Genomic DNA, 26182 nt, shown 5'->3' with positions numbered 1-26182 from the left:
TAAGTCTTAACTAAGTTTGCGTGGCTTGGCAGATTCCTGGCTCCTGTCCTTAAGGAAATGAGTCACCAAGAGCTGAATTATATAGATGTCTTGGTTTGGGATCTCCTAAAGGCAGATCCTGAGACAAAAATTTGAGGGCAAGTAGTTTCTTTGGGAGGTGACCCTAAGTCACATCAGTAGGACAATAGAGAAGTAAGACAGAGAAGAGAAGGCAGCCAATAAAGGATGTCTTAAAGAGAAAGTTACTCCCTCAGACACTGGGACTCAATCCTTGTGGCTACTTCTGGGAGATATCACAGAACATGCATCTCAGAGTCTTCCCACATAAAGGTGAGGGAGCTGGGGTGTTTATCCGCCAATGCCATAATTGTTATTGCTTGAGGGAAGCTTTCAAGGGGCATTCACATCATGGTACTTGTGACTCCTTCTGGCATGTCCAAGCATGTTCATATGGCAAGAGAAATATTCTCAGTCAGGGTCACTGGATTTCACAGAAAGCAGCTAAAGGGCAGGTACCACTGGGTGTGAAGAAGCTAACAGCCTCTGCTACACAGGGTTTCCTACATCTCTTGGGTGCAAGACTTAGCCTAGCATATTCATTCATTTCAATGTGAGTCTGCTGTTCAGTGCAGAGCTTCTAGTAAATACAGAGTTGTGCACCTAAAAACTTATTAAGAGAATAGATCTTACGTTGTTTCTTATCACAGAAAGAAAAAAAATCAAAGCAACACAGATCTTGGAAGTGATGGATATGTTTATTACCTTGATTCTGGTGATGGCATCATAGACATGTGCCTATGTCCAAATTCATCAAAATGTGTGCATTCAATAAGTGTAGTATTTTCTATATTAGGTATCCCTCAATAAAGCTGGGGGGGGGGGACTTAATCTGAAAGACACGTCTTACACTCTATCATCGTGAATCATGCCTATGCTTGGGATGCCCCTTTCCATGAGGGAGGGGGATTAATCCTGGAGACTGACTATGATGTCCTCTTTGCTGGGTTCCAGGAGAAGGATCCCGGGCTGACGGTGATCACCTATGTGGGGCTGGGTATTTCTCTGCTGTGCCTCCTCCTGGCAGCCCTCACCTTCCTGCTGTGCAAAACCATCCAGAACACCAGCACCTCCATCCACCTGCAGCTCTCAATCTGCCTCTTCCTGGCCCACCTGCTCTTCCTCACGGCCATCGACCAGACTGAGATCAAGGTAATGACACTGTCACAGAGGAGCCCCTACTCTGCCCCAGGAGTGCTCAGTTCATAGAGCCATGCTGCAATGATACCTTAGTAAAATGGTCTTGGTTCCCAGGAAGGTTAGAGGCGTAAGGAGCCTATTTCACATTGACTAAAGAGCTAAAGGACAAACCCTCTCCTGACAACTCGACCATATCCTGAGAGTTTTTCCAATGGCAAGGTATGGGACAGGTCTTAGGGCCACTCTCCTCCCTGACAATCCTTCCTGGTGACACCATTCTCCTCCCCAGGTGTTGTGCGCCATCATCGCGGGTGCCCTACACTATCTCTACCTGGCCTCCTTCACCTGGATGCTGCTGGAGGGTCTGAATCTCTTCCTCACTGCTCGCAACCTGACGGTGGTCAACTACTCCAGCGTGAGCAAGATCATGAAGAAGCTCATGTTCCCCGTGGGCTATGGAGTCCCGGCTGTAATTGTGGCCATTTCTGCTGTAATCAAGTCTGACCTTTATGGAACACCTGATCGGTGAGCTCAACTCTCACCCTGTGCTGTGGACGGTTTTAAGGGCAGTGTTAACAATGATTGGGATATCCACGTTGAACCCATTCGCCTTTCCTCTCAGCTGTAATAGCTCTAACTTCTTTCCCGGAGAGGCAGAGAAAGATGGCAGTAAGGGTGTGGAAGGTTTAGGGTGCCTGGGTGGCTCAGACTGTTAAGTGACTGCCTTCAGCTCAGGTCATGACCTCAGCGTCCTGGGATCAAGTCCTGTGTCCCGCTGCCTGCTCAGTGGGGAACCTGCTTCTCTCTCTCCCTCTGCCCCTACCCCTGCTCATGTTCTGTCTCTCGCTCTCAAATAAATAAATACAATCTTTAGAAAAAAAAAGAGTGTGGAAGGTTCTGGAAAGAAGACATTTTGTGGTTAACCCCGAGCTCCATCCTTCCCATAACTTGGGACCTTGAGTCCTCAAATCTCAGTGTCCCTGTTAGCAAAATGGGGGTAACAGTTGTCCCCACGGTCCCACGCTCACAATGCTGGTCTAAAAACCTCAGCAGGACTATGCTCGTAAAATGTTTAGTGTAGCTTTAACACATGGTAATGAACAAGCAAAACCTTCATTGTAATCCACGGACATTATCAGGAGATGCTGGATAAGCATTAGGAAAAGGTGTTCATTTCATGCACTTTCTCTGATCTTTCTTTGTGCCCCTTTTCCCATTGTTCCCAGCTGCTGGCTCAATCTGGACCAGGGATTCATCTGGAGTTTCCTTGGCCCTGTCTGCGCCATTATCTGTGTGAGTGAGTGTGTTGTTCCCAACTGAAGAAGAAACACCAGGCATGCTGGGTGCCCCTTATTCTTAAGGGGCATGCATTTTCTCAGTTGTATGAGTTGATTTTCCACCTGCTACAAATTCAATCCCCCATGCAGGGAGGTGGGAATTGTGTGCAGTTTACAGCAGACATGGTGCATTATTTTAACTTGTGTTCTGCATGAGCTGTGTTATTCCTGCAGGTGAATTTAGTTATTTTTCTCCTGATCCTTTGGATTTTAAAAAGGAAACTTTCCTCACTCAACAATGAAGTGTCAACCATCCAGAATATAAGGTAAGGTGGGGTAAATGGTATTTTCTGATCCCCTCTTTTCTCTACTTACACCCCACTGGTCCTTTCTACATATCCACACACACACACCCACAACTAAATTTCAGGAACTAGCAAAGCCACTACCATCTCCCAGGGTCATGGTTAATGAGAAGCTGTATTAGCTGTAGTACAGGCTAAGCTTTGGTGACAAAAAAGACCCTTAAAAAAGAGTGAAATAGAAGTTTATTTCATTTGCATGTCACAGTTCGGACTTGAGCAGTCCAGGGCTAGCGGGGAAGCTTGACTCCACAAAGTAATCCAGAGACCTGAGTCCTTTCCGTTTTGTTGCTCCACATTCCCCAGGAGGTTTCTTGCCAGTATCCCATCCATGGAAAGAAGGGGCATGTTCCACATCTGCCCGTATCTCAAGGGCCAGACCTGGACCACACAGTGACACCTACCTTCAAGGCAGGCCAGAAAATGTAGTCTCTAACCAGGTAGCCATGTGTCCTCGGTACAACTCAAAAAAAGGAAGCATCCAGCTCTAAAACAAAGAAGAGGAGAACGGGGGAAAAACAGCAATTTCTGTCAAATAACACAAGATGCAATAGGTTTGGGAAGGATTTTGATTAAAATATATTTTGTATAACTAGCATGGAGGACAAGGGGAGATGGAGAGGACAAGGGAGTTGAGGGAAATTGGAAGGGGAGGTGAACCATGAGAGACTATGGACTCTGAAAAACAATCTGAGGGTTTTGAAGGGGCGGGGGGTGGGAGGTTGGGGGAACCAGGTGGTGGGTATTAGAGAGGGCACGGATTGCATGGAGCACTGGGTGTGGTGCAAAAACAATGAATACTGTTATGCTGAAAAGAAATAAAAAATTTTTAAAAAGAAATAAAAATTTTAAAAATAAATAAATTATATATATATATATATTGCATGATATTATTTCACGATATTTTGAATGATGAGGACTTTTCATTTTGCAGCATTCATTTTATGTGAACATGTAATTTGTTGTTGATTTCATCGTAATCACAAAAATAGTGCATTTGTTAAACCTTTTTTAAAGGTTTTTAAAATGTATTAAGTAAAATCTGAAAGTGGTTAACTCCCTCTTTTCTTTGCTACTTCCACTTCTCAGGGAAGCCAGAGGTAACAAACTGTATGATATGTATAATATTTTCCCCAGACCTTATTCTGGGCTATGAATTTTCGGTAGAACAGACGGGCATGCACCCAATAGCGTCACACTATGCGAATTGCTCTCCAACTAGCTTTTCTCACTTATGTATTACTATATATTCTAATTAGGGATATATAGAGACATAAGTAAGATGACCTTATATCTGAGTCTGCCTGGGACAGTCGGGCCTGTTGACCCATTGTAATTGTTAATTAGCACCACCTCTGCCTCAAAAGCCTCCCTGTCTATTCACCTATAAATGATATGACGAGAGGGATGACGAGCATCCAGTTTTAGAATGCTTTATATATGTACTAATTTTGTTCTGCATACTTTCCTAAATGCTTTTCATATGTCAAAATCCCACTTAATCTTGGCAGCAACCCTGTGAAATAAGGTTATAAAGATGTTATAAAGATGAGGGAACTGAGTTACAGAAAGCTCAACTAACTTGCCCAAGTTCACAAGCCTGTTAGTTCTGCCTTGGATTTAAACCCAGCCAGTCCTGCTCCAGAATCCTCACCATTGGCGACTACATGATAGGGTATCCGTGGCCATTATTAGCTTTTTCACATCGTTGTGTATGACTCTGCTCAGGATGCTGACGCTGAAAGCGACAGCTCAGCTCTTCATCCTGGGCTGCACCTGGTTCCTGGGCATCCTGCAGGTGGGTCCAGCTGCCCACGTCATGGCTTACCTCTTCACCATCATCAACAGCCTGCAGGGTGTCTTCATCTTCCTGGTCTACTGCCTCCTCAGCCAGCAGGTAAACAATGACCCCTTTTGTTATTGTCATAAAGTTAAGAACTATTTGGAGGTATGTGCTTTAAGGAACATTTAAATCTATGTTCTCTAAATTTTCATAGGAGCTCTGAGCCATGTGTAAACACTCTCCAATCTTCTCTACTCTAAGCTGTTCTTGATTGTAAGATACATCAATTGACTGACCAGTTTTCAGAAAGTAAATAATTGCTACATCAAGGAAATATGTCTTTCTTCAGCTTTCCCACTTGTAATAGTCACCTATTGCTGGGTAACAAACGACCTCAAAAAATCTCCGGAGCCAAAACACAGATATTTACTTTTCTCATACTCAAGTCTGAAGGTTGATTGAGGTTCAGCTGATCTTGTCTGGGTTCAGCTTGGCTTGGCCCTAGAACACAGATCATGTTCAGATCTGCTCCTTGTGACTCATCCTGAGGCTTGGCAGAAAGGGAGCAGCAACCTAGGAAATGTTCTTCTCATGACAATAGCTGAATCACAAGAAAACAAGCCCTACAAGGCAAGGCCATTTCAAGCCTTGTGGTCCTTCTTGCATCACTTCCTGATACTCATCAGGAAAGTCATATGTTTAAACCCAAAGTCAAGGGCAAAGAAACTTCCACCCACCCTGAGGGTGTAATACTATGACAGAGGAGTGAGTAATTGAGATCCATAATGAAATGAAATCCATAATCTGCCACACCACTTAAATACATGAATTTAAACACATTTCCATGTGACAGTTTTTTCTCCATACTAATATGTTTTAATAGCTCTATGATGGCATTACATAATAAGTTAACTTTTCCAACATGTTATTATGCACATTTTTAAGCACCCAAAAAGTTAAAAGAATTATGCAGTGAACACATATATCCCAATCACTTTGATTACCTTTGTGCTATATTTGTTATCGCATTGTCCATCCATATATCCATTCTTCTATCCACTCTCCACTGCTAAGTCCCTGATAAACACTATTCTATTTTCTGACTCAACTAATTTAACTATTATAGGATCTCGTATATGTAGAATCAGACAGGGTTTGTCCTTTTGTGCCTGGCTTCTTTCACTCAGCATCATGTCTTCAAGGTTCATCTATGTTGTAGACCGTGTCAGAATTTCCTTCCTTTCTAAGGCTCCATAAATAATATTCCTTTTTACATATATACCCCATGTTGTAGGGAAAGGTTTTTTTTAATAATGTCTTTATTCTCTTCCTGATTCACTGGTTTTTCTCTTCACTGATGTTAACAAAAATGATTCCAGTATTTTCTTTGATGTTCCAGGTCCGAAAGTGGTTTGGAGAGATCACGAAATCTAAATCTGAGTCTGAGGCTTATACACTTTCCACCAAGTTTGGCGCTGACTCAAAACCCATTGAAGTAAGAGGGCTTGTGACTTACTCTAATGCTTCTCCCCCCAACACCCCAAATCCCCTCTCCCTGTCTTAGTATGAGCTCCCTTACCTAGAGGGAATGGAAAAGAGCTCTTCCTGATTATCTGACTTGCATTCCCCATTCTCACTGTATAGTTCCTCAGTGACTCTTCCCTGATCACTGATAGTGTTTAAGCTAGCTTATGTATATATTTTTGTCATACAAAGGAACAGGGGAAGACCTATCACCAGCCACTACCATCTAAAGTAGAATCTTCTGTGGGGGAGACGTACAATCTCTGACATAGCACAGGGGACATCATCCTCTGAAATCCTGCTATCCCGTAGAGAGGTGAATATAAGCCCAGTGGGATTGGTAGGTACCATAGAAAAGAGAGGGACCCCACCCCAGCTGTTTACATAATTATAAGGAATAATGGAATCACCTTCCTGGGAAAGGATATGGTCCTGTTAGAAAGAAGACCTCTGTGGAACTCAATGGCTGGTATCCATCCATTCTTCCATTGATATAACTTGAGCTCAATGCACTACCTTGTACCTCTCTACAGTGGTCCTTTATTTATCTTTTTGAAAAAATGAGAAAATATCCTTCTTTAAGAAGGCATGCCCCTAGATGAGTAAGTTGGGATCCAAAACTCATAATCCATAAAAATTTTCCCAGTCTCATTTGTATACTCCCATGTGTACACCCACTACATCTGCAAGCCAAGGAGTTTTAGAATGTGTTGTTTTTAAAATGAACAAAATTGAGAAATTTCCAAAATATTGTCTTCTACTTTCCTTGAGCTAGTGTGTGATATTCTCAGCATTGGAAATACTGAGTCACTAAAAACTTATCTATCACTATTTGGAGGACAGAAAGGAAAATTCATTCTAAATCTTTGAAAAAGGACCAAAAGGAAAACATGACCAGGAAAAAAAGACTTAGGGCATGTCAAGCAATCAGAAAAAAATTTTATAAATATAAAGTTTAATCATTCCCAATAAGAGTAAAATTGTAAAAGGTGCTGGCTGTTGACTGTGACCTTTGAAAGACATCTCAGATAATCCAAAATAATTCCCAAAGCTTCCAGCACTCCAGTAACTGGAGATTTTTTATTATCATTACTTAACATTGTGGAAGTTGAATAAGATGCTTGTATCTTTGAAAGGGGAATATATATTAATTAACTGTAAGAAATACATTCACTTTAATTTTTTATATTTGTATCTGAATTTTTTATTATGTTCAGTTAGCCACTGTGTAGTACATCATTAGTTTTTGATGCAGTTCAATGATTGATTAGTTTGATATAACACTCACTTTAATTAAAAGAACTTCTTAAGCTTTTATTTTTCTAGGCACAGGATATGATTAAAAAGCTTAAAAAAAAAAATCCTTTCACTCTCTATGGACAAATTTGCCCTTGGTATAAATTTCGAGCTCTGTTCCCTAGAAACTTACTAACCTTGAAAGGCCAGTTGTGTAACCAGGCAATATTGTTTGTGGACAAGGTCATGTTTGACTGGGCAGGGAGTTCTGTGAATGAACCATAAATAGTAGGAGGGGAATGATAGCTTTGGACTGTCCGCATACAATGACTCATTCCTCAACCAGGCCAAGAACCTCTATCTTCATGAGTTGCTGTAGGAGGTACTGATTTTCTTGTGGGACTTGGGGATTTTAAACCAAGCTGTAACATGTGGGTGGTTAAAAACTATATTTGTTGAGTTCTACAATGCATCAAGACACTGTAGTAGGCAACGGACCTACAAAAGGAACAAGACCAACACAGTCTCTGCCTTCATGGGACTTTCTTCATAGACAAAAACCAACTTAAATTCTGGAGCAGGATACGGTGCCTGAAATTTTATAAAAAGAATTCTTCATCTGGGATTTTTGAGAAGTCCTCCCATATAAGCTGCAAAAGTCCACACCTGACCTAGGATTCCAAAATGCTAGATCGTGTCATCCTTGAATGCTGGATGGAGCTCTTGTCACTAGGGACTTACAAACTCTGAACAAGCCATAATAACCCAGTTTTTGATCAGTCTGATCCAGTTCAGATGCCATGTTAACCCTCCAAATGACCCCAAGATCATTACCATCTAATTGTAAAAACAAAAAACACACCCACCAGCAACAGGACAGACCCCACTGTGCTCATTTAAGAAAACAGAGGTGGCACTCTGATTCCTAGAAACCTCTTCCCCCTCCCTTAAAGCTCCCCACCCCAAATCAGCTTGCTTACCAGTCCCTTAATTACCCAAACCCTATAAAACCCTAACAATGACCTAATTGGGGAAAAGGTGCCTTCAGAACATAAGCTCTCCCCCTGCTGCTCTCTGGCCATTGAATATATCACCTGCGTGCCATCAAATACTGTTTTTGTTGTTTGTCTATTTGGTGAATGGTATTGAGTCAGCAAAGAACCTACCCCTTCGGTAACATTCTTCCAGTTCTGCTCTTTCTCTCTCTTTTGTTGGTGGTGGTGGTTTGTTTTGTTTCATCCTTACATCTACGTTTAATCTAAACACCTTCTGTGGGCGGATGTTTTTCCAGAGCAAGTGAAGAGAAAATATTCAGACTAGAACATTCAACTCCACGTGGAAAGTCACACCCCAGGATCTGATTGGCATGGTGAGGAATAAAGCTGAAGAAGACAAGGGAAATTATTATGGAAGTCATCCTTGGAAGGGAAAGATTTAGCCTTTACTTCCTGAAATGTTGTGCTCTCAATAAATGTGTATTTCATTGGATTTCTCTTCACTGTCATGTGTTCAGCCAGTTCTTGTCCCTGGATGCCCAAATAATGGGCAAATACTCCCTTGATGTTTTGTACACAAGGAGGCCCCTTCCAAAGCCTTTCCTCACATTCTTACACTCACTCATCCTGACCTTGCTCTTTAAACTCATCCAATCCTTCAGACCATCAGTTTCACCCAAACCATCAGATTTATCTCCTTTCTTATACAGGCTAAATCTCATGATCAACCATGTCAAATGATTTTCTTCCATACTTTCAACACCTTGATCCCTCATTCTGATTCCATAACTACCTGGAAACACCTCAATCCAGAAACAATCCAACAATGGCAGGACTGCAGATTATCTGCCCAGCGGTCTCCACCAAACATATGCTCCTTATTAACAGAACCATCGTTGTTTGCAGACTTGGGACAGCAATATGCTTGGACACGGGGACCAGATGAGATTGGTTTAAGCCCAATTAGTCTCAGCTAGAAGTGATCCCCCCAGTAGGGACATCTGACAATGTCTGGAGACATTTTTTGTTGACATGACTAAATAAAGGTGGGGAAGACTACTGGCATCTAAAGGCCAGGGATGATGCTAAACCTCCTACAAGGCACAAGACAGCCCCTACATACACACAACAAAGGATTATCAATCCCTAAACATCAGTAGTGCTGAGGCCAAGAAACCCTAGCCCAAACTAACCACAGAGACTATATTCCTATTTCCTAGAAATTGTTGTAGGATGGGTGCATTTGGACCAATTCTAGATAATGAGATATAAGAAATACCTACTGGAAAATACTTTTTCTCCTTGATAAAAACAAAGACAAATCAAGAAAAGCCTGCTCATGTCTTCCTGTTTGGGGCTGTTACACAATAATATGCTTGGAGAGAAGGTACCATGTAAATACTGAGGATGGAAGAGTGAAAAGATGAAAATAATCTGGGCTTTCATGACATTGTTGAGCAGCTCAATCAAACCTTGGACTTCCTCCTCCTATCTCTCCTATCAAGCCCTTATTTTTAAGCCACTTTGGGTCAGGTAATGGCACTTGCAGTCCAAAGCATCCTTCTTTATGAACAAACCACATCTCTTAAGCACTTCTCCATCAGGGCAGTGAGATCCCAGACTCACTCATCTTGGAGTTATTATAAATATGTGCTTTCTGATCTAAACAAGACTTTCCGTGCTACCTGGAACTTGCTCTTCTTATCCTTAGTCAACTTCCCCTCATGGAAGGTTACAGTTTTTCACTTCCTCCCTCAATCCTCATCACCTTTCTCTTTATGTGAGGCAGAAGACCTTGTCTCCTACTTCACAGAGATAATAAACACCAGCTGATGGACACTACCTCAGCTTCCTAATATTCTTTACAAATATCCACATCCATACCCACCCTTGCTTCCTTTCCTCAAGTCAATGCCCATAGTCCTCTCTTCCATTCTTCTACAACAGCAAAGGACTCTCTCCTCTTGTTTAAGGTTAATCCTTCCATCTATACTTTGCTCATCCCCTCCTGCCTGTTTGGGGACCTTTCTCCACTGGTACCTCCTCGCTCTGTCTTGAGTCTTTCCCTTCTCTGACGTCCTCTCTCCTGGTTCTCCCAGTGGTATTTAAATATGCTAAAAAGAGGTCAGGGAACTTTTTCTGCAAAAGGCCAAATAACAGATATCTTTGACTTTTCAAGGTATATATGTGTGTGAGTTCCCCTTAAAAATGTAACAACCATTTCTAGCTCACTGGCCATACAAAAACAGGCTGCACTCAGGATTTGACGCACCCCCCCCCACAACCAAGCTATAGTTTGTTGGCTCCTGTGCTAAAGAAAGAGAAACAATAGATGTTTCTCAAATGGCCACTTGTACATTTCTCAATTCCTCTCTATACCCTACACTAACATATCTTTGAAGCAGAAGTCTTCTGGGACCAATGACAGCTGGGTAAGAATGAGGGTCATATCTCTGGGGGATCCCCAAAGGAAAATCTGGGGTTGAAATGTCTCCACTGTGCACCAGGTGGAGAGTCCCAAGATAAGCTGAAGAGTTCTCTAGACTGAAGACTAGACACCAATCATTCCAGGAAGAGTCTGGCACACAGGGGTCCATGGACCTCCTGGGATAGGCCAGCAGCAATCCCGTGTGTGTGTGTGTGTGTGTGTGTGTCTCCCCATGTGTGTGTGTGATCCCTCTTGTCTCCAAGAGAAGCTTGAGAAGCTGCCCCTGCTTAAGAGTTCTCAACCCCCAGGTTTGAGCCCCAAAAAGAAATGACAACATTGAGGGGTCTTAGCAAGTGGAAAAAGGATGGACCAGTATAACTGACACCTATCAAACAGAGCTGCGGGAGTAGGTAGACAACTTAAAACAAGGTAATTCCAATAAGAATTGAACTCATTAAGATAAGAACATAAGGAGATTTGAGTACAGCACCAAAACGCTTTATGGAACTAAACAAAAATGGAATAATTAAAAAGGGAAATTTTTCTGGTTGAATTAAAGAAGAGTGTGGTCACTGTCAGGAGCCTCATTAGAAGACGACCACGTGGAAGAAATCTCTCGAAGCAAATAGCAAAATGCCAAAAGACGAAAATTAGGAAGGAAAAAAAACTTCGTCTGAGAGTCCCAGGAGATCTGACATGAGAATAATACGGGGTTGGGAGGAGTAGGAGGCAGGCATTCTAGTTCCTTCTACCCAAAAAATCCTCCCTGCTGCAATTACCTCTCTTTCTCCCTTTCTCTCTCTCTCCCCCTCTGCCTCTCTCTTCACAGTCAAAATTCTAGAAAAGTTGTTTATGCTCTGCTGTCCCCACTTCCTCCCACCCCCTCACTGCTCAGCTACTATGGTCTCATTTCTGCCTCCAACACACCCAGGAATGGCTCACCTTCCCAAATGCGTCCTCAGTGTTAAGGGTGGAGGTTTCTCATTCTCTTCTAACTTGACATTTGGGTCACAGTTGACTCCACTTGTCCTCTTTATTTTATAATCAAGAATTTTTTCCAGGTTTTCCAGATTTATTTTTATTTTTTCCAGGGTTTTTTTTTTTCCAGATTCATTGGCACCTCCTTGCTTCCCAATCTCCTCACTCCCCATTTTAATTAACAGATAAAAGTTGTACAATATTATGATTTGATCTGCATATGCATGATCCCCTTTTCTTCTGGAAGCTTTCTCTTCTCTTGGTTTTCCTGGGATTGCGTTATCCTGTAAGGGCGGTCAACTCATCCCAGTCTGCCCAGCACTTGCCATCTTTAACAATGAGAGTCCCATGTCCCAGGAACCCCTCCATCCCAGGCAAACCAAAACCACAACACAAGCCCGTCTTCTCCTGTTCCAGAGTGTCTCAATTTGGGTTCCCCCAAAAGCAAACACTGAGACAAGGATTCAAGTGTAAGTAGTTTATTTTGGAGATAACCCCAGGAAACACCAGCAGGAGGGTGAAGAAGTGAGTCAGGGAAAGAAAGGCAGCCAGTACAAGATGTGTTCAAAGATTTGTTATTGAGCAGGCTACCACAGTAGGCAATGAAAGTTCAATCCCGGGGTTGGGGTGGGGGAGGCTCTGGGTAAGCACAGGGGATACACCTCAAACTCATCTCACCTCAGGGGTGAGGGAGCTGGGGGATGTGTACACAGAGTCCAGGCTGTGGTTGAGAGCTCTTCCAGAAAGCATTTCTCTGCTGGCACTTCTCACTTGCCATGTGCCAGAACAGGAGGACTCTGGTGGCAAATGCTGGCCATTAGAAGGAGCTGAAAATGTGAGGATCAAGGACCTAAGTATGCCATGACCACCACATCTGCTGTACACAAGATTCCATTCTTGAACTTCAGCAAGAGTTCATGAACCACCTAAATCTAAATGCCTTCAGGGGCACCCAGCTGGCTTAGTTGGCAGAGCATGTGACTCTTGATCCCAGAGCTGTGGCTTCGAGCCCCACACTGGGTGTAGAGATTACTTAAAAATAAAAAAAATTGGGGCAACTGGGTAGCTCAGTGGGTTAAAGCCTCTGCCTTCGGCTCAGGTCATGATCCTGGGATCAAGCCCCCGCATCAGGCTCTCTGCTCAGCGGGGAGCTTGCTTCTCCCTCTCTCTCTCTGCCTGCCCCTCTGTCTACTTGTGATCTCTCTCTCTCTGTCAAATAAATAAAAATAAAATCTTTTAAAAAATTAAAAATTTAAAAACTTTATAAATAAATGTATGGGGGCACCTGGATGACTCAGTAGGTTAAGTATCTGAACCTTCATTTCAGCTCAGGTCAGGAACCCAAGGTCCTGGGATTGAGCCCTGTGTTGGGCTCCAAGTTCAACAGGGAGTCAGCTTGAGGTCTCTCTCTCTCCCTCCGCCCCTCCCCCCTGCTTGCTTGTATACTTTCTGTCTCTCTAAATAAATAAATCCCTTTTTTAAAAAATTTAAATAAGCGGGGACGCCTGAGTGGTTCAGTCGTTAAGCATCTGCCTTTGGCTCAGATCATGATCGCAGGGTTCTGGGATTGAGTCCGGAAGCAGGCTCCTTGCTCAGAGGGAAGCCTGCTTCTGTCTCTGCCTGCTCTTCTCCCTGCTTGTGTTCACTCTCTTGTTCTCTCTCTCTTTGACATATAAATAAATAAATACTTTTTTAAATTACTAAATAAATATATGTGTTCATAAGCATTTTTTTCTTCTTCAGTTCCAGATAATAATAACTCCATCTTTCCTGTTGATTAAGTTGAAAACTTTGGGGTAATTCTCGTTTTTTTTTTTAAGATTTTTATTTATTTATTTGACAGACAGAGATCACAGGTAGGCAGAGAGAGAGGAAGGGAAGCAGACTCCCTGCTGAGCAGAGAGCCTGATGCAGGGCTCCATCCCAGGACCCTGGGATCATGACCTGAGCTGAAAGGCAGAGGCTTTAACCCACTGAGCCACCCAGGTGCCCCTGGGGTAATTCTTTACTCCTCTCTTTCACACCCCATTATCTGATCCATCCACAAACCCCATTAGCTTTATCTTCAAATGGATTAAATTTCTTCCTAGCTGGTCCCTTTCCTCTCTCACCCGCATTATCATAATAGTCCCAGGAGAGCCACACAGATTATTATCAGTAGACCCAGAACTCCATTCCTAGTCTCCTACCTCAGCCCAGGATGTCTGTTCCACCACACCACCACACTTGTCCCTTCCCATAAGTGCCAGCCAAGATAGGCGCCTGGGTGGCTCAGTGGATTAAGCCGCTGCCTTCGGCTCAGGTCATGATCTCAGGGTCCTGGGATCGAGTCCCGCATCGGGCTCTCTACTCAGCGGGGAGCCTGCTTCCTTCTCTCTCTCTCTGCCTGCCTCTCAGTGTACTTGTGATTTCTCTCTGTCAAATAAATAAATAAAATCTTTAAAAAAAAAAAAAAGTGCCAGCCAAGATAAGAGCGACAAGACTGGAGTCTCAGGAATAATTCAGGTTTACAGACAGTCCCTTGAAAGGCGGCATATGGTGCAGAAAGATATCAAGTACTGTAGGCACAGACTGAGTCCATATAACAGCTCTGCAACATATTCACTAAATGGTGTGGTGAAAAAATAATGAATACTGTTTTTCTGAAAATAAATAAATTGAAAAAATTAAAAAAATATATTCATGGGTTGTTTTAGCCCAGGTAAAACCCACAAAAAAAAAAAATGACAATGGGCAAGCCTCAGTTTCCCCAGCTATAAAATGGGGTTGGTAATTGTTCCAACCTCACAGAGTCATTGTGAAGATTCAGTGGGAGCTGTTGTGTCTATCTAGCACACCATACATGCTTGATAAACTGTGGTTTTTGTTATTTTTATCTACCAAGAATGCCCAACCTTTGCTCTCCTGGACCCAAAGTGGTAAAGGAACCTCCTTCACATGTATCTCTCTACCCAAAATTAGACAATCATGAGAGATGTGGAAGGGAGATAGGTTTGAACCAGCTCCACTGTGGAACGCCCACAGCATGACTCAAAGATGTGACCACAACCCCATTTCCCCATTTCTCAACACACTGGGGGAAGATGAAGTTTCCTCTTCTGAGACATAGAAACTTCCCCTGACCCAGATAAACAGTCACTTGGACCAATGGCCCCCTTGGGTAGACGGTTTAGAACAGGATGCCCACCCACTCTGCAGTCTGTAGTCTACTTGGGGGGCTAGTTTCAGTACTGGTGAGTTGGGGCATTGGAGGTGGGAGGAGACAAGGAAATGAGGTGAATGCTAACCTCCCCCCACCACCCCTCTGCTCAGAACCTCCTTGCCATGATCCCCGGCTCTCAGTCAATGCAAGAATTCTTCTAGTCATCAAGGATAGTTGTTGATCAATAAATTGATCAGTTTGGAGAATGTCAATCTACCTTTGGATACAATTCTGGGATTGTCCAAAGGGGATTTCCATGTCGACTTCTGTTCAGCGGCAGGATAGTACCAGCCCCCTAGGGGGTGCTTCTCATTATCATAATCGCTGGAGGAGCACCAGTCAACTAGTGGGTATTAGAGGCTGAACTGCATCTCCCCCAAAATTCATGTGTTGAAGTCCTAACCCCAGTATGTCAAGAATATGACTGTATTTTGAGGTAGGGTCTTTGAAGAGGTAATTAATGAAAATGAAGTCATTACAATGGGCCCTAATCTGATATGACCTTCCATAAAAGGAAGACATTAGGACACAGATAGAGACAAGGGGAAGTCCGTGTGAAGACATGGGAGAGGAGGGTCATGTAGAAGTCAAGGAGAGACGCCTCACCAGAAACCAAGCTCTTCAACACCTTGATCTCAGACATCAGCCTCCAGAACAGTGAGACAATAAATTCCTCTCATTTAAGCCAGTCTGTGGTGCTTTATTATGAAAGTCCCAGAAAACCAACACAGTGGCCAAGGACCACACTGTGAGCTGACATTTTGAGTTCTAACATTGCAAGAGCTGATAGCCCAGCAAGGTCTGCTCAGAAGCCAAGTGAATTACTTCCTCAAAGATCTTTACAAATGACAAACAGTCTAAAGGTACAGGCGGGTAGATAGCTCTGCTCAGTCCTGGGAATCTGACCACACACTGGGCGCAGTCCTGCCTTTCAGCTGGTCTGCCTTTCTAGAAGTTTCATAGGACACATCTTGGCAGAGGCCTGATTCTGCCACATAGGTTGGGCAAACCGCACCTGAGACCTTGAGAAAGTTGCCTGTCAAGAATAATTTTTCCCCATCTGCTTCCCAGAAGCTGCTCCACATCAGACAGGCTCTCCTACTGGGAGCCCTGTCCAGGCACACCACGGTCCAGAGGAGTCAGGGAGTTTTCAGCTCCAACTCAGTCATTGTCAGACCCAGAGCCCCCAGGCCAGCACTGCTTCCTAAGAGCCATGATCAGGGACTTGGTGAGTTTCCTCAGGCCCCAGAACTTGGGAGACAATTTCTAAGACCTCGTCCCTCTCCAGTAAAGTACCTGCTACAGACTGCATTATGGGTCCTCACCCAATTCATTTGTCAAATCTGAACCCACAGTGTGATGGGCCTTTGGGAGGTGATTAGGGCATGGGGGTAGAATTCTTGTGCCCTTATAACAGGGACCCTAGAGAGCTCTCACCTCTTCCAGCATGAGAGAACATGGCAAGAGGGTGGCCATCTATGAGTCAGAAAATGGACCCTCGTTACACACTATACCTTGATCTTGGACGTCCCAGCTTCCAGAATTTCAATAAATAAATCTCTGTTGTTTATAAGCCACCCAGTTTAGTTTTTTGGTGCAGCAATCTGACAAACTAAGACACCATCCTATTGAAGAAGCCCATGGGCATCAGGGTGGTTCAGTCAAGTGTCTGCCTTCAGTTCAAGTCATGATCCCAGGGTCCTAGGATCAAGCCCAGTGTGGGGCTCCCTGCTCAGCAGGGGAGTCTATTTCTCCCTCTGCCTCTGCTGCTGCTTGTGTGCACTCTCTCTTGCTCACTGCCTCTCCCAAATAAATAAATAAAATATTAGAAACAAAAAATAACAAGCCCTCAAATCCTCACCATAGAAATGCTCTCACTTGCACCCAAGGGGCCTTGCAATATCCAAGCTCCTGGTTCCATCTTAGCTATATCCATGTCGGCTCATGGAAAGGTGGTCCTCCGTGGAAGGGCAGAAGGTTCTCACCCCTAAGAGCCAAGGAGCACTGGATAAAGAGTCACACCCACCCTCAGCGGTGAGGTTCAACAGGAACATTTCCGCTCACAGATCCAGTATGTAGTCTTGTCACAAGAGAGGTCATTCCAGGTGCCACCTTTGTTCATGCTGGCACAGTCCTCATCAAAGAGGTTGTTGGGTTCCTCTGGGTCCCAAAAGCTGGAGGAAGGAAAAGTGGGCATGGGGAGGGATGAATAGGTGGAGCTCAGGGGGGTTTTCAGAGCATGATATGTGATACTGTGACAGTGGATACATGATGTCACACATTTGTCAAAACCAGTAGAATGAAGGGAAAAAAAAAAAAAAACAGTAAAATGCACTGCACTTAGAGTAAACCCTAATGTAAACGATGGATTTTAGTTCATAATAATGTATCCATATTGGTTCATCACTTGTAACAAATGTGCCACACAAAATGCAAGGGGTTAATAATAGAGGAGACTGTGTGCAGGAGAGAAGGAACATAGGAAACATTTCTCTGTACCTTCTGCTCAAATCTTCTGTAAAAAACAAAGTCTATTAATAAAAGAAAGAATATGGTGGGGGCGGGGGAGAGGAGGAAAGGCCTTCACGGTTCACGTCTCTTCCATCCTAATAATCTCTTCAGCTTTTCAGAATTACCTGAAGCTACCACATGATCCCCTTCACCCCAGCTTGTCCGCCTTAACCCAGCCCCACCTCCCGCGCTCGCAGGGGTTAATCTCCTGCTCCTGAATCCCTTTCCCACATCTGGTCAGTTTCTGCCTCTTACAAAGAATCCTTCCTTCGCCCCTGCAATCCTCCCAACCTTCCAGGTATTGTAGTGTCTTAGATCACATTCCCTTAAAGCAGAGCCTGATTTGGTGATTTAGGTGCATGGGATTTATTAAGGGATGTTCTCAGGAGAGGACTGGGAGAAGCAGGATGAGGCAGGAGGGGGCGTGGAGCTGGGATGTGGGTTCAGTCTGATCTAGCCCCAGCCTGATTCAACAGAGAGCTCGGGAATAGGAATAGCACCACGAGTTATCTCAGTGTGTGACAAGGGATCCAGGCTTCTCTCATTGGCTATGGGCTGACCCCACTGGGAGTGGAGTGACCTTCTAGCTAAGCAGGCCCCCCATTCCCTTTGGACAACTCTCTAGAGAGCATAACCCTGAGCCTTTAGCAGTCAGTGCCCCCTGCTGGGGGAGGGCTGCACCAGCCCATACGAGTCGTCTGAGCTGAGCACCCACAGCATCACACTTTGCCTTCTCTATTCACAGAGCGGTGCCTTACTCCAGGAAGTTTGTTTGTTTGTTTGTTTGTTTGTTTGTTTGAAGATTTATTTATTTATTTCAGAAGGAGACAGAGAGAGCATGAGCAGGAGAGGCAGAGGAAGAGGGAGAGACAATCTCAAGCAGATTTCAAACTGAGTGTAGAATCAAACAGGGTGTTTAGTCTCACAACCCTGAGATCATGACCTGAGCTGAAACCAAGAGTCACATGTTTAACCAATTGTGCCACCTAGGTGCCCCATTCTTCCAGGAATCTTTAATAAAAAATGAGATCCCCATCAGGACACTAATATCTCTAATATATAAAGAGTCCTTAGAAATCAATAAGGAAAAAAATCCCAGTATAGGGAAGCCTGGGTGACTCAGTCAGTTAAACGTCTGCCTTTGGCTCCAGTCATGATCCCCGAGTCCTGGGACTGAGTCCTGTGTCGGGCTCCCTGCTCAGTGGGGAGCCCACTTCTCCCTCTGCCTGCCGCTCCCCTTGCTTGTGTGCAGTCTCTCTCTCTCTCTGACAAATAAATAAAATCTTTTTTTAATTCCCAATATAAAAATATGCCAATGATATGAATAAACATGTCACAGAAAAGTTAATACCTGTGGCTATTAAACATATGAGAAGATACCCCCTCTCAGGCATTATAAGAGAAATGCAAATTAATACTATATTGTGATTCCATTTTCACCTATAATTAAGCTATCAAAAATTACAAAAGCTTGATGAGCTCTTGGAGAAGAAAAGCGTAGTGAAGCCAGTGAAAGAATAAATTTGTATAACCACTATGAGGGGCAGCTTGTTAACATTTACTTAAAATACAAATACATACACTCCTTGAAAAAGTAAAGTATAATGGCTAAGAGTATAGACTTTAAAGATACGTTGGTTGGCAGTGCCACCTGCTAGCTCTCTGACCCGAGGTAGGTTGGTTAACCTCTCTGTGCCTCAGTCTCCTCATCCTGAAAATAGATAATGATAAGAAAATGGAAAATGACAAGAAATAAGATAAAAATAAAATGGAGTTGATAACAGTACTTTCCTTACAGGATTATTAAAAAGATTAAACAAATGGGTTAATGTATGTAAAGTCCAGAGAGTCAGAGACAGACACAGAAATCCTGTTCATCCTCTTGGCATATCAAAAACTTCCTCTTCCTCCTGCCCTGTCACCACCCTTCCTTTGTTTTTTTCCCCCTTACCCGCTGGCCTGGGGACCTGATGTATGTGAGCAGTTGTGCCAAAAGGAGATGTTGCAATGGAGGAAAATTTAAAAGGTACCGGGACCAGAAGCCCTATCCGCAAAAAAGCACCCTTAGGCTTCCTCTATCCGCCCTCGCCTAGGATTCTAGAGAATCTTCTGGCTCTAACTGCACAAAGACCTACAGGGAGCAGAGACCCCAAGAGCCCTCAATACTTGCCTCAGAGTGACAGGTGACCCATCCAGCCATTTCCAGTCCCCTTCACGGTCCCTGTCATTCAGCCCCAGCCAGTATACCCGTGGAGAGCCATGAGCCTTAGCCACAAAGTTCTGCAAGTACAAACTCCATTCAGCCATCAGTTTAATGACATCAAATATAAGTAGTCTAAAAACACCAACGAAGAGCTAGAAATTGTCAGATTGAATTTAAAAAACAAGATCCAACTATATTCTGTCTACAAGAAATCCACTTGAAAATGATGACACACATAAAATAAAATGATGGGGAAAGATAAACCATGCAAACATCTGGGCTCTGATGCAATCCCAGCTCTGACACTCACTAGTTGTAAATGACCACAGGCAAGTTTCTTAAATGTACTGTGCCTCAGTTGCCTCATCTGTAAAGTACAAATAATATGTACTATGTACAAAGCATTTTGCTATCTAACCATGGTAGCCTCAAATCATTGCAACTGCTTACAAAATGCCAATTCTCCTCCACGGGTGGAACTATTTTCCTACCACCTAAAAGCATAGGAGGACCCATGTGACTTGCTTTCTGAGTACAAGTAAGTGGAAGCGTTCAGAGTTGCCTCTTCCATTTTCATCATTGAGCTACGGGGACTGTGTTACTTTAGCACAACATAACCTCTCCTGACTCACACCCTAACCTACAGGGTTGTAGCTATGTTAATGTAAGATGTAAGATGTTTGGAATAGAGCATGGAGAATAGAAAGTGCTAAGAGATAGCCATTATTTTATCTCCAGGTTAGAGGAAAAAACTGAGACTTAGCATAAGAAACACAAACAGGATTTAAACTCAAGTAGGGCGTGTCCTCACAACCTTGTTATTAAAAAAAGTCTCAGTGGCTCAAAAGCAATTCCAATTTCTCTCCATCCAGACCAGGGAAGGATATGTGAATCCCAATGATTCTCAAGGGCTTGGAATGGATAGATCACCTGTTCAGCAAAGCTACTGATGATGACCAAGTGAGAATAATTCTCCTGGCAGAACTTCCGGGCTTCATCCCATGACTTGGTGGTTGGGGAGAAGTAGTAACACTTTCCCTCAAAAGGGACCCAACCCTCCGGGCAGGTGACCCTGGTACAATCTGGAGACAGAACAGAATGCTGTCAGAATGGCCCCAGAGCCAGGGTCATGTACATGGTGTGCCATATAAAGTTGTGCAGGCTGTGTACTGCTCAACTCCAGGTAGCACCATTCAGATAGACGGCAGTGTGAGTCACCCCATGGATTTGTGCAATGTGCCAGCTCTGTCATGCCCCCCATCTCAGGGCAGTTCCCCAAGTCCCACTCACCTAATAACCCCCGTAGTTCTCGGAGGGACTGGTTGGTGTTAGTTCTTATGTGGTCAATGTCTTTCTTCAGGCCAGCTATCCCTGCCATGCCAGTCACTGTTAGCAGAGATAGGCTGGAAGGTTAGAAACCCAAATCCCCATCTACCCACCCACCCACCAATGACTGCAAACACACAAGACACAAGCAAGATCAGTGCTCCCCACTGCACCCTCTTTCTAGTAAGTGGTGCTAGAACTCAAAATGACATGTGCAGTGCCTAGAGAGGGTCCTAGAGTGGTCCTCGATCAATGCCTAGGAGGCATTGATCTCTGGGAGTTGGGGAAGAGTGGAGATGGTGGACTTCCTGGAGGAGTTGGGTTTTGGAGGGAGATGGTGACTCAGTATCTGTGAACAGAAGAGGGAGGCTCCACAGGCAGGCACCACCTTGGAAGCCAAGGTACAGAGGCAAGTGTTTTGGGGAAGGCTGCTGTGGTAGACATCAAGGTGAACCTCATGGAGCTAAAGCTTAAAATAGGGTGAGGTCCGATATCCAGGTCCTTGAATGCTAAGCCAAGAGTTTCGTGTTGGACTCTGGGCAGTGAGAAGCCATCACTAGGTTTTGAGCAAACAGTGGCTTGATCTGAGATGTTCAGAGAAGGCATGCACATAGAATGGAACAATTTTCAGACTTCAACAAACATGGTGAAGGCCATGTCAACCCAGAAGACTTTGCTACAACTAATGTGTGTATTCTCCCCACTCCCACACAAACATGCCCTCTTCCAGCTTGACACCCTTCCCTCTTACTCACTGCCATTCCTGTCCATCTCCAGGTCTAGTCACTTTTACCTCCTAAAAACTTCCTGCTCCACCCACTTCTCTTCATCCTCATAGCCACAACTCTCATTCAAGCCACCATCCTCCTCCCTTGTACTTATGATGTTGCCTCCTACCACTGGGCCTTTGCATATACCTGAAGCCCTCAACATCTCACTTGATCAATTTTTTCTCTTCTCTCACTCAACTATAGCACTCTTTCCCTAGGGAAGCCCTTATTGAACCTGCCAAAGATAATGTCAAGATCCCTAATTAGACTTTTTTTAATAGAATGATTTTCCTTTGGCCAATTCATTGAGATTTGAAATTTTATACTCATTTTTTTAAAGATTTTATTTATTAATCTGACAGAGAGAAATCACAAGTAGACGTAGAGGCAGCCAGAGAGAGAGAGAGATAGGGAAGCAGGCTCCCTGCTGAGCAGAGAGCCTGATGTGGGACTCGATCCCAGGACCCTGAGATCATGACCTGAGCCAAAGGCAGCGGCTTAACCCACTGAGCCACCTAGGCACCTTTTTTTTTTAAAAAGATTGAAATTTTATACTCATTTGAGTGATAATTTGGTAAATGGTTTTCAATACCTGACTGTGCTGTCCAACAGAAATAAAATATAAACCACATACATAACTTTAAATGTTCTAATGGCCATGTTTTTAAAGAGTCAAAAGAATCAGGCAAAATTAATTTCAATGTTATTTCTTTACTTATCCCAATATATCCAAAGTATAATTTCAATGAGTTATCAATATTAAAGATTCTTGTTATTAATATTGTTAAGATATCTTACATTCTTTTTTGTAGCAAGTCTTTGACATTGGTGTGTATTTCACAATTACAGCACATCTCAGTTCAGAATGACTGCACTGCAAGAGCTCAATAGCCAGTGACTCAAGACTAATGGCCACCATATTGGATGGTAGAGGTCCAGACTCACATGCACAAACACACACCACACACTCCACAAGAACAGGATCTGGGCCTGAGGTGCTCACTACCCTACCTATGCCCCAAAACCTAACACATGCCTTGGCAAAGATGGGACTGGAAGTGGTCTTGGAGTTGGGTTTGAGGACTCACATTGAGTGTTCAATATGCGTGGGATGAAGGGACAATTGGAACCACTTACCATTTGCTTGCCATGTCATCTGCTGAAAGGTTAATATCTTCAGCTCTTCTACCATCTCCTGGTCTACGAGGAAGAATCCATCTTGGGCTTAAGTCCTCCCATGATCAATGCTCAGTTTCTCCCCATGCCCCATCCTCTTCCTACTCACACTTAATCAGGGTCACAGCCAGACCAGTGCAGCCCAGGACCAGGGACACCACCACCAGCAGGCACAGGTACACCACCAGTCTCTCCTCCTGACAGCATCCAGAACACCTGGACTTCTGACTGAGCTGGGACACTGGAGTTACTGGGGGATGAGGATGGAGACAGAGACCAGTATTAGTGCTTCAGAGAGTGAGGAAGAGACACTTGATCCTCTCTCCAAAAGCAGACAGACAGAGATCCATGGTCATGACTGTATCATCAGATGCGGTCAGCAAGAGAGGATCAGGGGAAAAGAACTGTGAAGAAGCCCAGAAGAGCACTTACTGTGCTCTGGGGCCACCCCTTCTCCAAATTATAGCCCCTCTCCATCTCCAAATGAAGCCACATCTCCATTCCTATCTCCATTTCCAAATCCAGCACCATCACCATAACCTAACACAACTACAACCTAACCTAGAACACTCAAGAGAACTTACTGTATGCCAAGAAACCTGTCACATCCTTGTTATCTTATTGGATCCTTATGACACAGATGTAATTATTATTCCCAGTTTGCAAATAAGTAACCTGAGGGCTTGGAGAGGTCATGTATTACTTGGACCCACTGCTTCAAACATTTATGATGCTTTTCTTATACTCTTCAGCAGCCCCTGTCCAAGCTGCTCCCCATTCTAGGACCTTTGCTTCAGAGGCAGAGACTGTTTCCCATACCTTATGCAAGTAGGAGGTGGAACCTAAAAATTATCAGTCAGGCACCCTGCATCCCTCGGGGTCTGGTCTAGACTCAGAGGGGAGGAGCTTCTGAAAGGACACATTTCTCTGCCCCCAGGGTCTCCCTCTGTGGCTAGAGGTCTGACTCAAGCATACATGCGACCATGAGAGGGAAGATAGGGATCCACAGGGAGGACATGAGGACTTACTAGCTAGGGATGGCTGGAACGGAGGATGCTCCAGACTGACACCTGGGAGAAAGGGGGGAAAAGGTTGATTCAAAGTTGCTGGGGAAAAAAGCTGTTGAAAGACTCTGTCTTCCAAGATCAACACCTCCCTCATCCCATCTGATTTGTTCTCTAATCAGAATTGGAGAACTGAAGGGAAGACTTCCAGGTGTCTCCTCTCAGGCTTCTTAAAAGGTCTTCCCACTGCTCACCCAGTTGAGGAGATGTTCGGGGGACAGGGGTGAGGTCCAGGCCTAGAAGAGGTCAGAAAGACAATGGTTATGCAGACCAGGGCTTCATCCAGGTAAGCCAAAAGACCCCAGCCCTAGATTCTCACCTTTGATCTTTGGGGACTTGCAGGGAGGTGGGGGGTTCTCCGTTTTATTTCCTGGGGGGGAGGGGGAAGAATGGTTGCTCAGGCCCAGAGCAGGACAAAGCCAGCACTGGTCTCCTGTACCCCCAGCCCCAGCTCACCTGCCCTCGGAGGCCTGGGTGGAGCCATTGAATCTGCAGAAGAGAAGTTCAGGATTAGAGCTGGCATGAGGGTCGGAAACGTATCAGAGGCAGGGATGGAACCAGGACTGGGATGAAATGGAAAGCTAGGGATAGGGTTGAGCATAAGAATGGAATTGAGGGTAGGGATGGGGACAGGATTAAGACAGAGTGACCAACCATCCTGGATCATCCAGGACTTGCCCAGTTTTAAAACTGAAGTCCCACATCCCAGGAAATCACTCATTCCTGGGCAAACTGGGACAACTGTTTACCTTAAGTTAAAGACAGGTGAGTTTGGGCTAGTGTTGGAGTCAAGGCTATGGTTGGGATAAGAATGGGGTTGAAGATGGGCTGGGGACAGTGATGGACATGGCAGTAGGGTTGTGAGTCAGGATGTGATGGAAATAAAGATTGGGACTGGAGTTGCACTGAGTTAGGGGGAAGAAGTTACAGTTAGGTTTTAGTTCTGCTGGAGTAGGGTGATGACTTTGGATTTGGAAATAAAGATGGGGTAGAGATAGGGCTGCAATTAGAGATGGGGAGGAGGCTAACTTTGGGGAAGGAGTACTACTGACGGTCAGATGGTGAAGTCATCTTGGTGGTGGGTTTGAGAACTGTATTGGTACCAAGTGGGACCCGGGAGACAGATAAACAGCCAGGCGAGTTCACCTCCTCCCTCTGTCTGAGCCCCATGGTGCCTAGGGACCTCCCAGGTTGGTCTGATTCTGGATTAAGAAGTGGAGGATGCAGCACCCCACCCCACATAGAATGGCCCCTCTTCAAGGACACCAGCACAGCACAGTCAACCCTCAGAGGCCCTAGTGGGATTTGGCTCGAGGAAACCACAAAGCCTTCACTTTTATACCCACTTAATCAGATTCTTGTTGAGTCCCGGTCCAGGCACGAAGCACCCAAGTCTAAGATCTAGGTCAATCTGGGCCCAGAATGTGAATGCAAGGATGCTGGGGAGCCACTGGCCCACTCACAGTTTTATGAAACACTAGGTTTCATGTCTCAGGACCTTTACAACCCACCAGCTCTCTACTGGACATCTCTTCCTAACAAACTCCAACTCATACCTCAAGTCCCACTCTAATAGCCCCTCCTCTGTGGCCAATCCTCCCAACACTCAATTCCCCCTGGAGATTTCCCCATTCTCTTTGTCCCTCCCTTCTCAGACCTGCTCCCCTGAGGCTGTGCCCAGAACTGTCTCTCCCCTCAAACAGAGAGATCCTCAAGGGCAGCCAGAGACACAGATACTCCCACCAACATAGTGCCTGGCATGAGCTGCGTACACAGGAGGCTCACTGTGTGTCCATAATGTCCAGCTAACATCCTCTGGGGACCCTGATTTCCCCAGGCTATGAAACACACATTCCTTCACCCTGGCCTCAGAGAAGTCATCTTACCTGGCTTGGGAGGAAGGTCTTTGTAGGGTGGCGCCATATTCTCATAGTCATCACCGTCATCCTCCTCCTCCTCTCTGGTCCCTTCCAGAGGAAAAGCAGGTGAGAGTCCAGCCCATTCCCTCTTCTGCCCCTCAGGCCCCCATTTCCAGCCACAGGGTGGGGAATACTATAATCTGGGTCCCAACCATCCCTGACCCCCAGGTCAAACCTGGCCAGGGCCATACCTGGCAGGTACTGGCCCCCAGAGTTGGTATACATGTACAT

The 26182-nt window shown here is 44.6% G+C and overlaps 2 protein-coding genes across 4 annotated transcripts in view; one reads left to right on the top strand and one right to left on the bottom strand.

Annotated features, from left to right (window-relative positions):
• The window catches only part of ADGRE3 (adhesion G protein-coupled receptor E3), a 49505-nt gene extending 40638 nt beyond the window's left edge, over window positions 1–8867 (top strand). For all 3 annotated transcript variants that reach the window (XM_032313571.1, XM_032313561.1, XM_032313578.1), the window contains 7 exons: window positions 1012–1209; window positions 1487–1722; window positions 2424–2490; window positions 2709–2800; window positions 4565–4733; window positions 6019–6114; window positions 8671–8867. In XM_032313571.1, the coding sequence (XP_032169462.1) occupies window positions 1012–1209; window positions 1487–1722; window positions 2424–2490; window positions 2709–2800; window positions 4565–4733; window positions 6019–6114; window positions 8671–8679 (867 nt within the window). In that variant the 3' untranslated portion in view covers window positions 8680–8867. The remainder of the gene's footprint in view (window positions 1–1011; window positions 1210–1486; window positions 1723–2423; window positions 2491–2708; window positions 2801–4564; window positions 4734–6018; window positions 6115–8670) is intronic.
• A 7899-nt stretch (window positions 8868–16766) lies between these two features.
• Window positions 16767–26182, bottom strand: CLEC17A (C-type lectin domain containing 17A). Its single transcript, XM_032303428.1, has 12 exons — window positions 26143–26182; window positions 25919–25999; window positions 24489–24521; window positions 24352–24402; window positions 24227–24268; window positions 23997–24038; window positions 23078–23218; window positions 22930–22992; window positions 20987–21082; window positions 20627–20778; window positions 19664–19773; window positions 16767–17156 (listed from the first exon to the last, which is right to left on the bottom strand). Exons 1-12 carry the CDS (start codon window positions 26180–26182, stop codon window positions 17024–17026), a joined length of 984 nt encoding a protein of 327 aa, XP_032159319.1. The 3' UTR covers window positions 16767–17023.

The sequence above is a fragment of the Mustela erminea genome, chromosome 1 (assembly GCF_009829155.1).
Source record: "Mustela erminea isolate mMusErm1 chromosome 1, mMusErm1.Pri, whole genome shotgun sequence".
Lineage (NCBI taxonomy): Eukaryota > Metazoa > Chordata > Mammalia > Carnivora > Mustelidae > Mustela > Mustela erminea.
Note: the sequence above shows the minus strand (reverse complement) of the source record. Positions and strands in the feature narration are given on the sequence as shown.

Bases quoted from the DNA above. Each gene is read 5' to 3' on its own strand.
- CLEC17A (XM_032303428.1), bottom strand. From the start codon at position 26,182: ATGTACATGTATACCAACTCTGGGGGCCAGTACCTGCCAG. The intron at 26,000-26,142 runs GTATGGCCCTGG...TTCCTCTGGAAG, and splicing joins TGGGGGCCAGTACCTGCCAG to GGACCAGAGAGGAGGAGGAG. The intron at 20,779-20,986 runs GTGAGTGGGACT...TTCTGTCTCCAG, and splicing joins AGAACTACGGGGGTTATTAG to ATTGTACCAGGGTCACCTGC.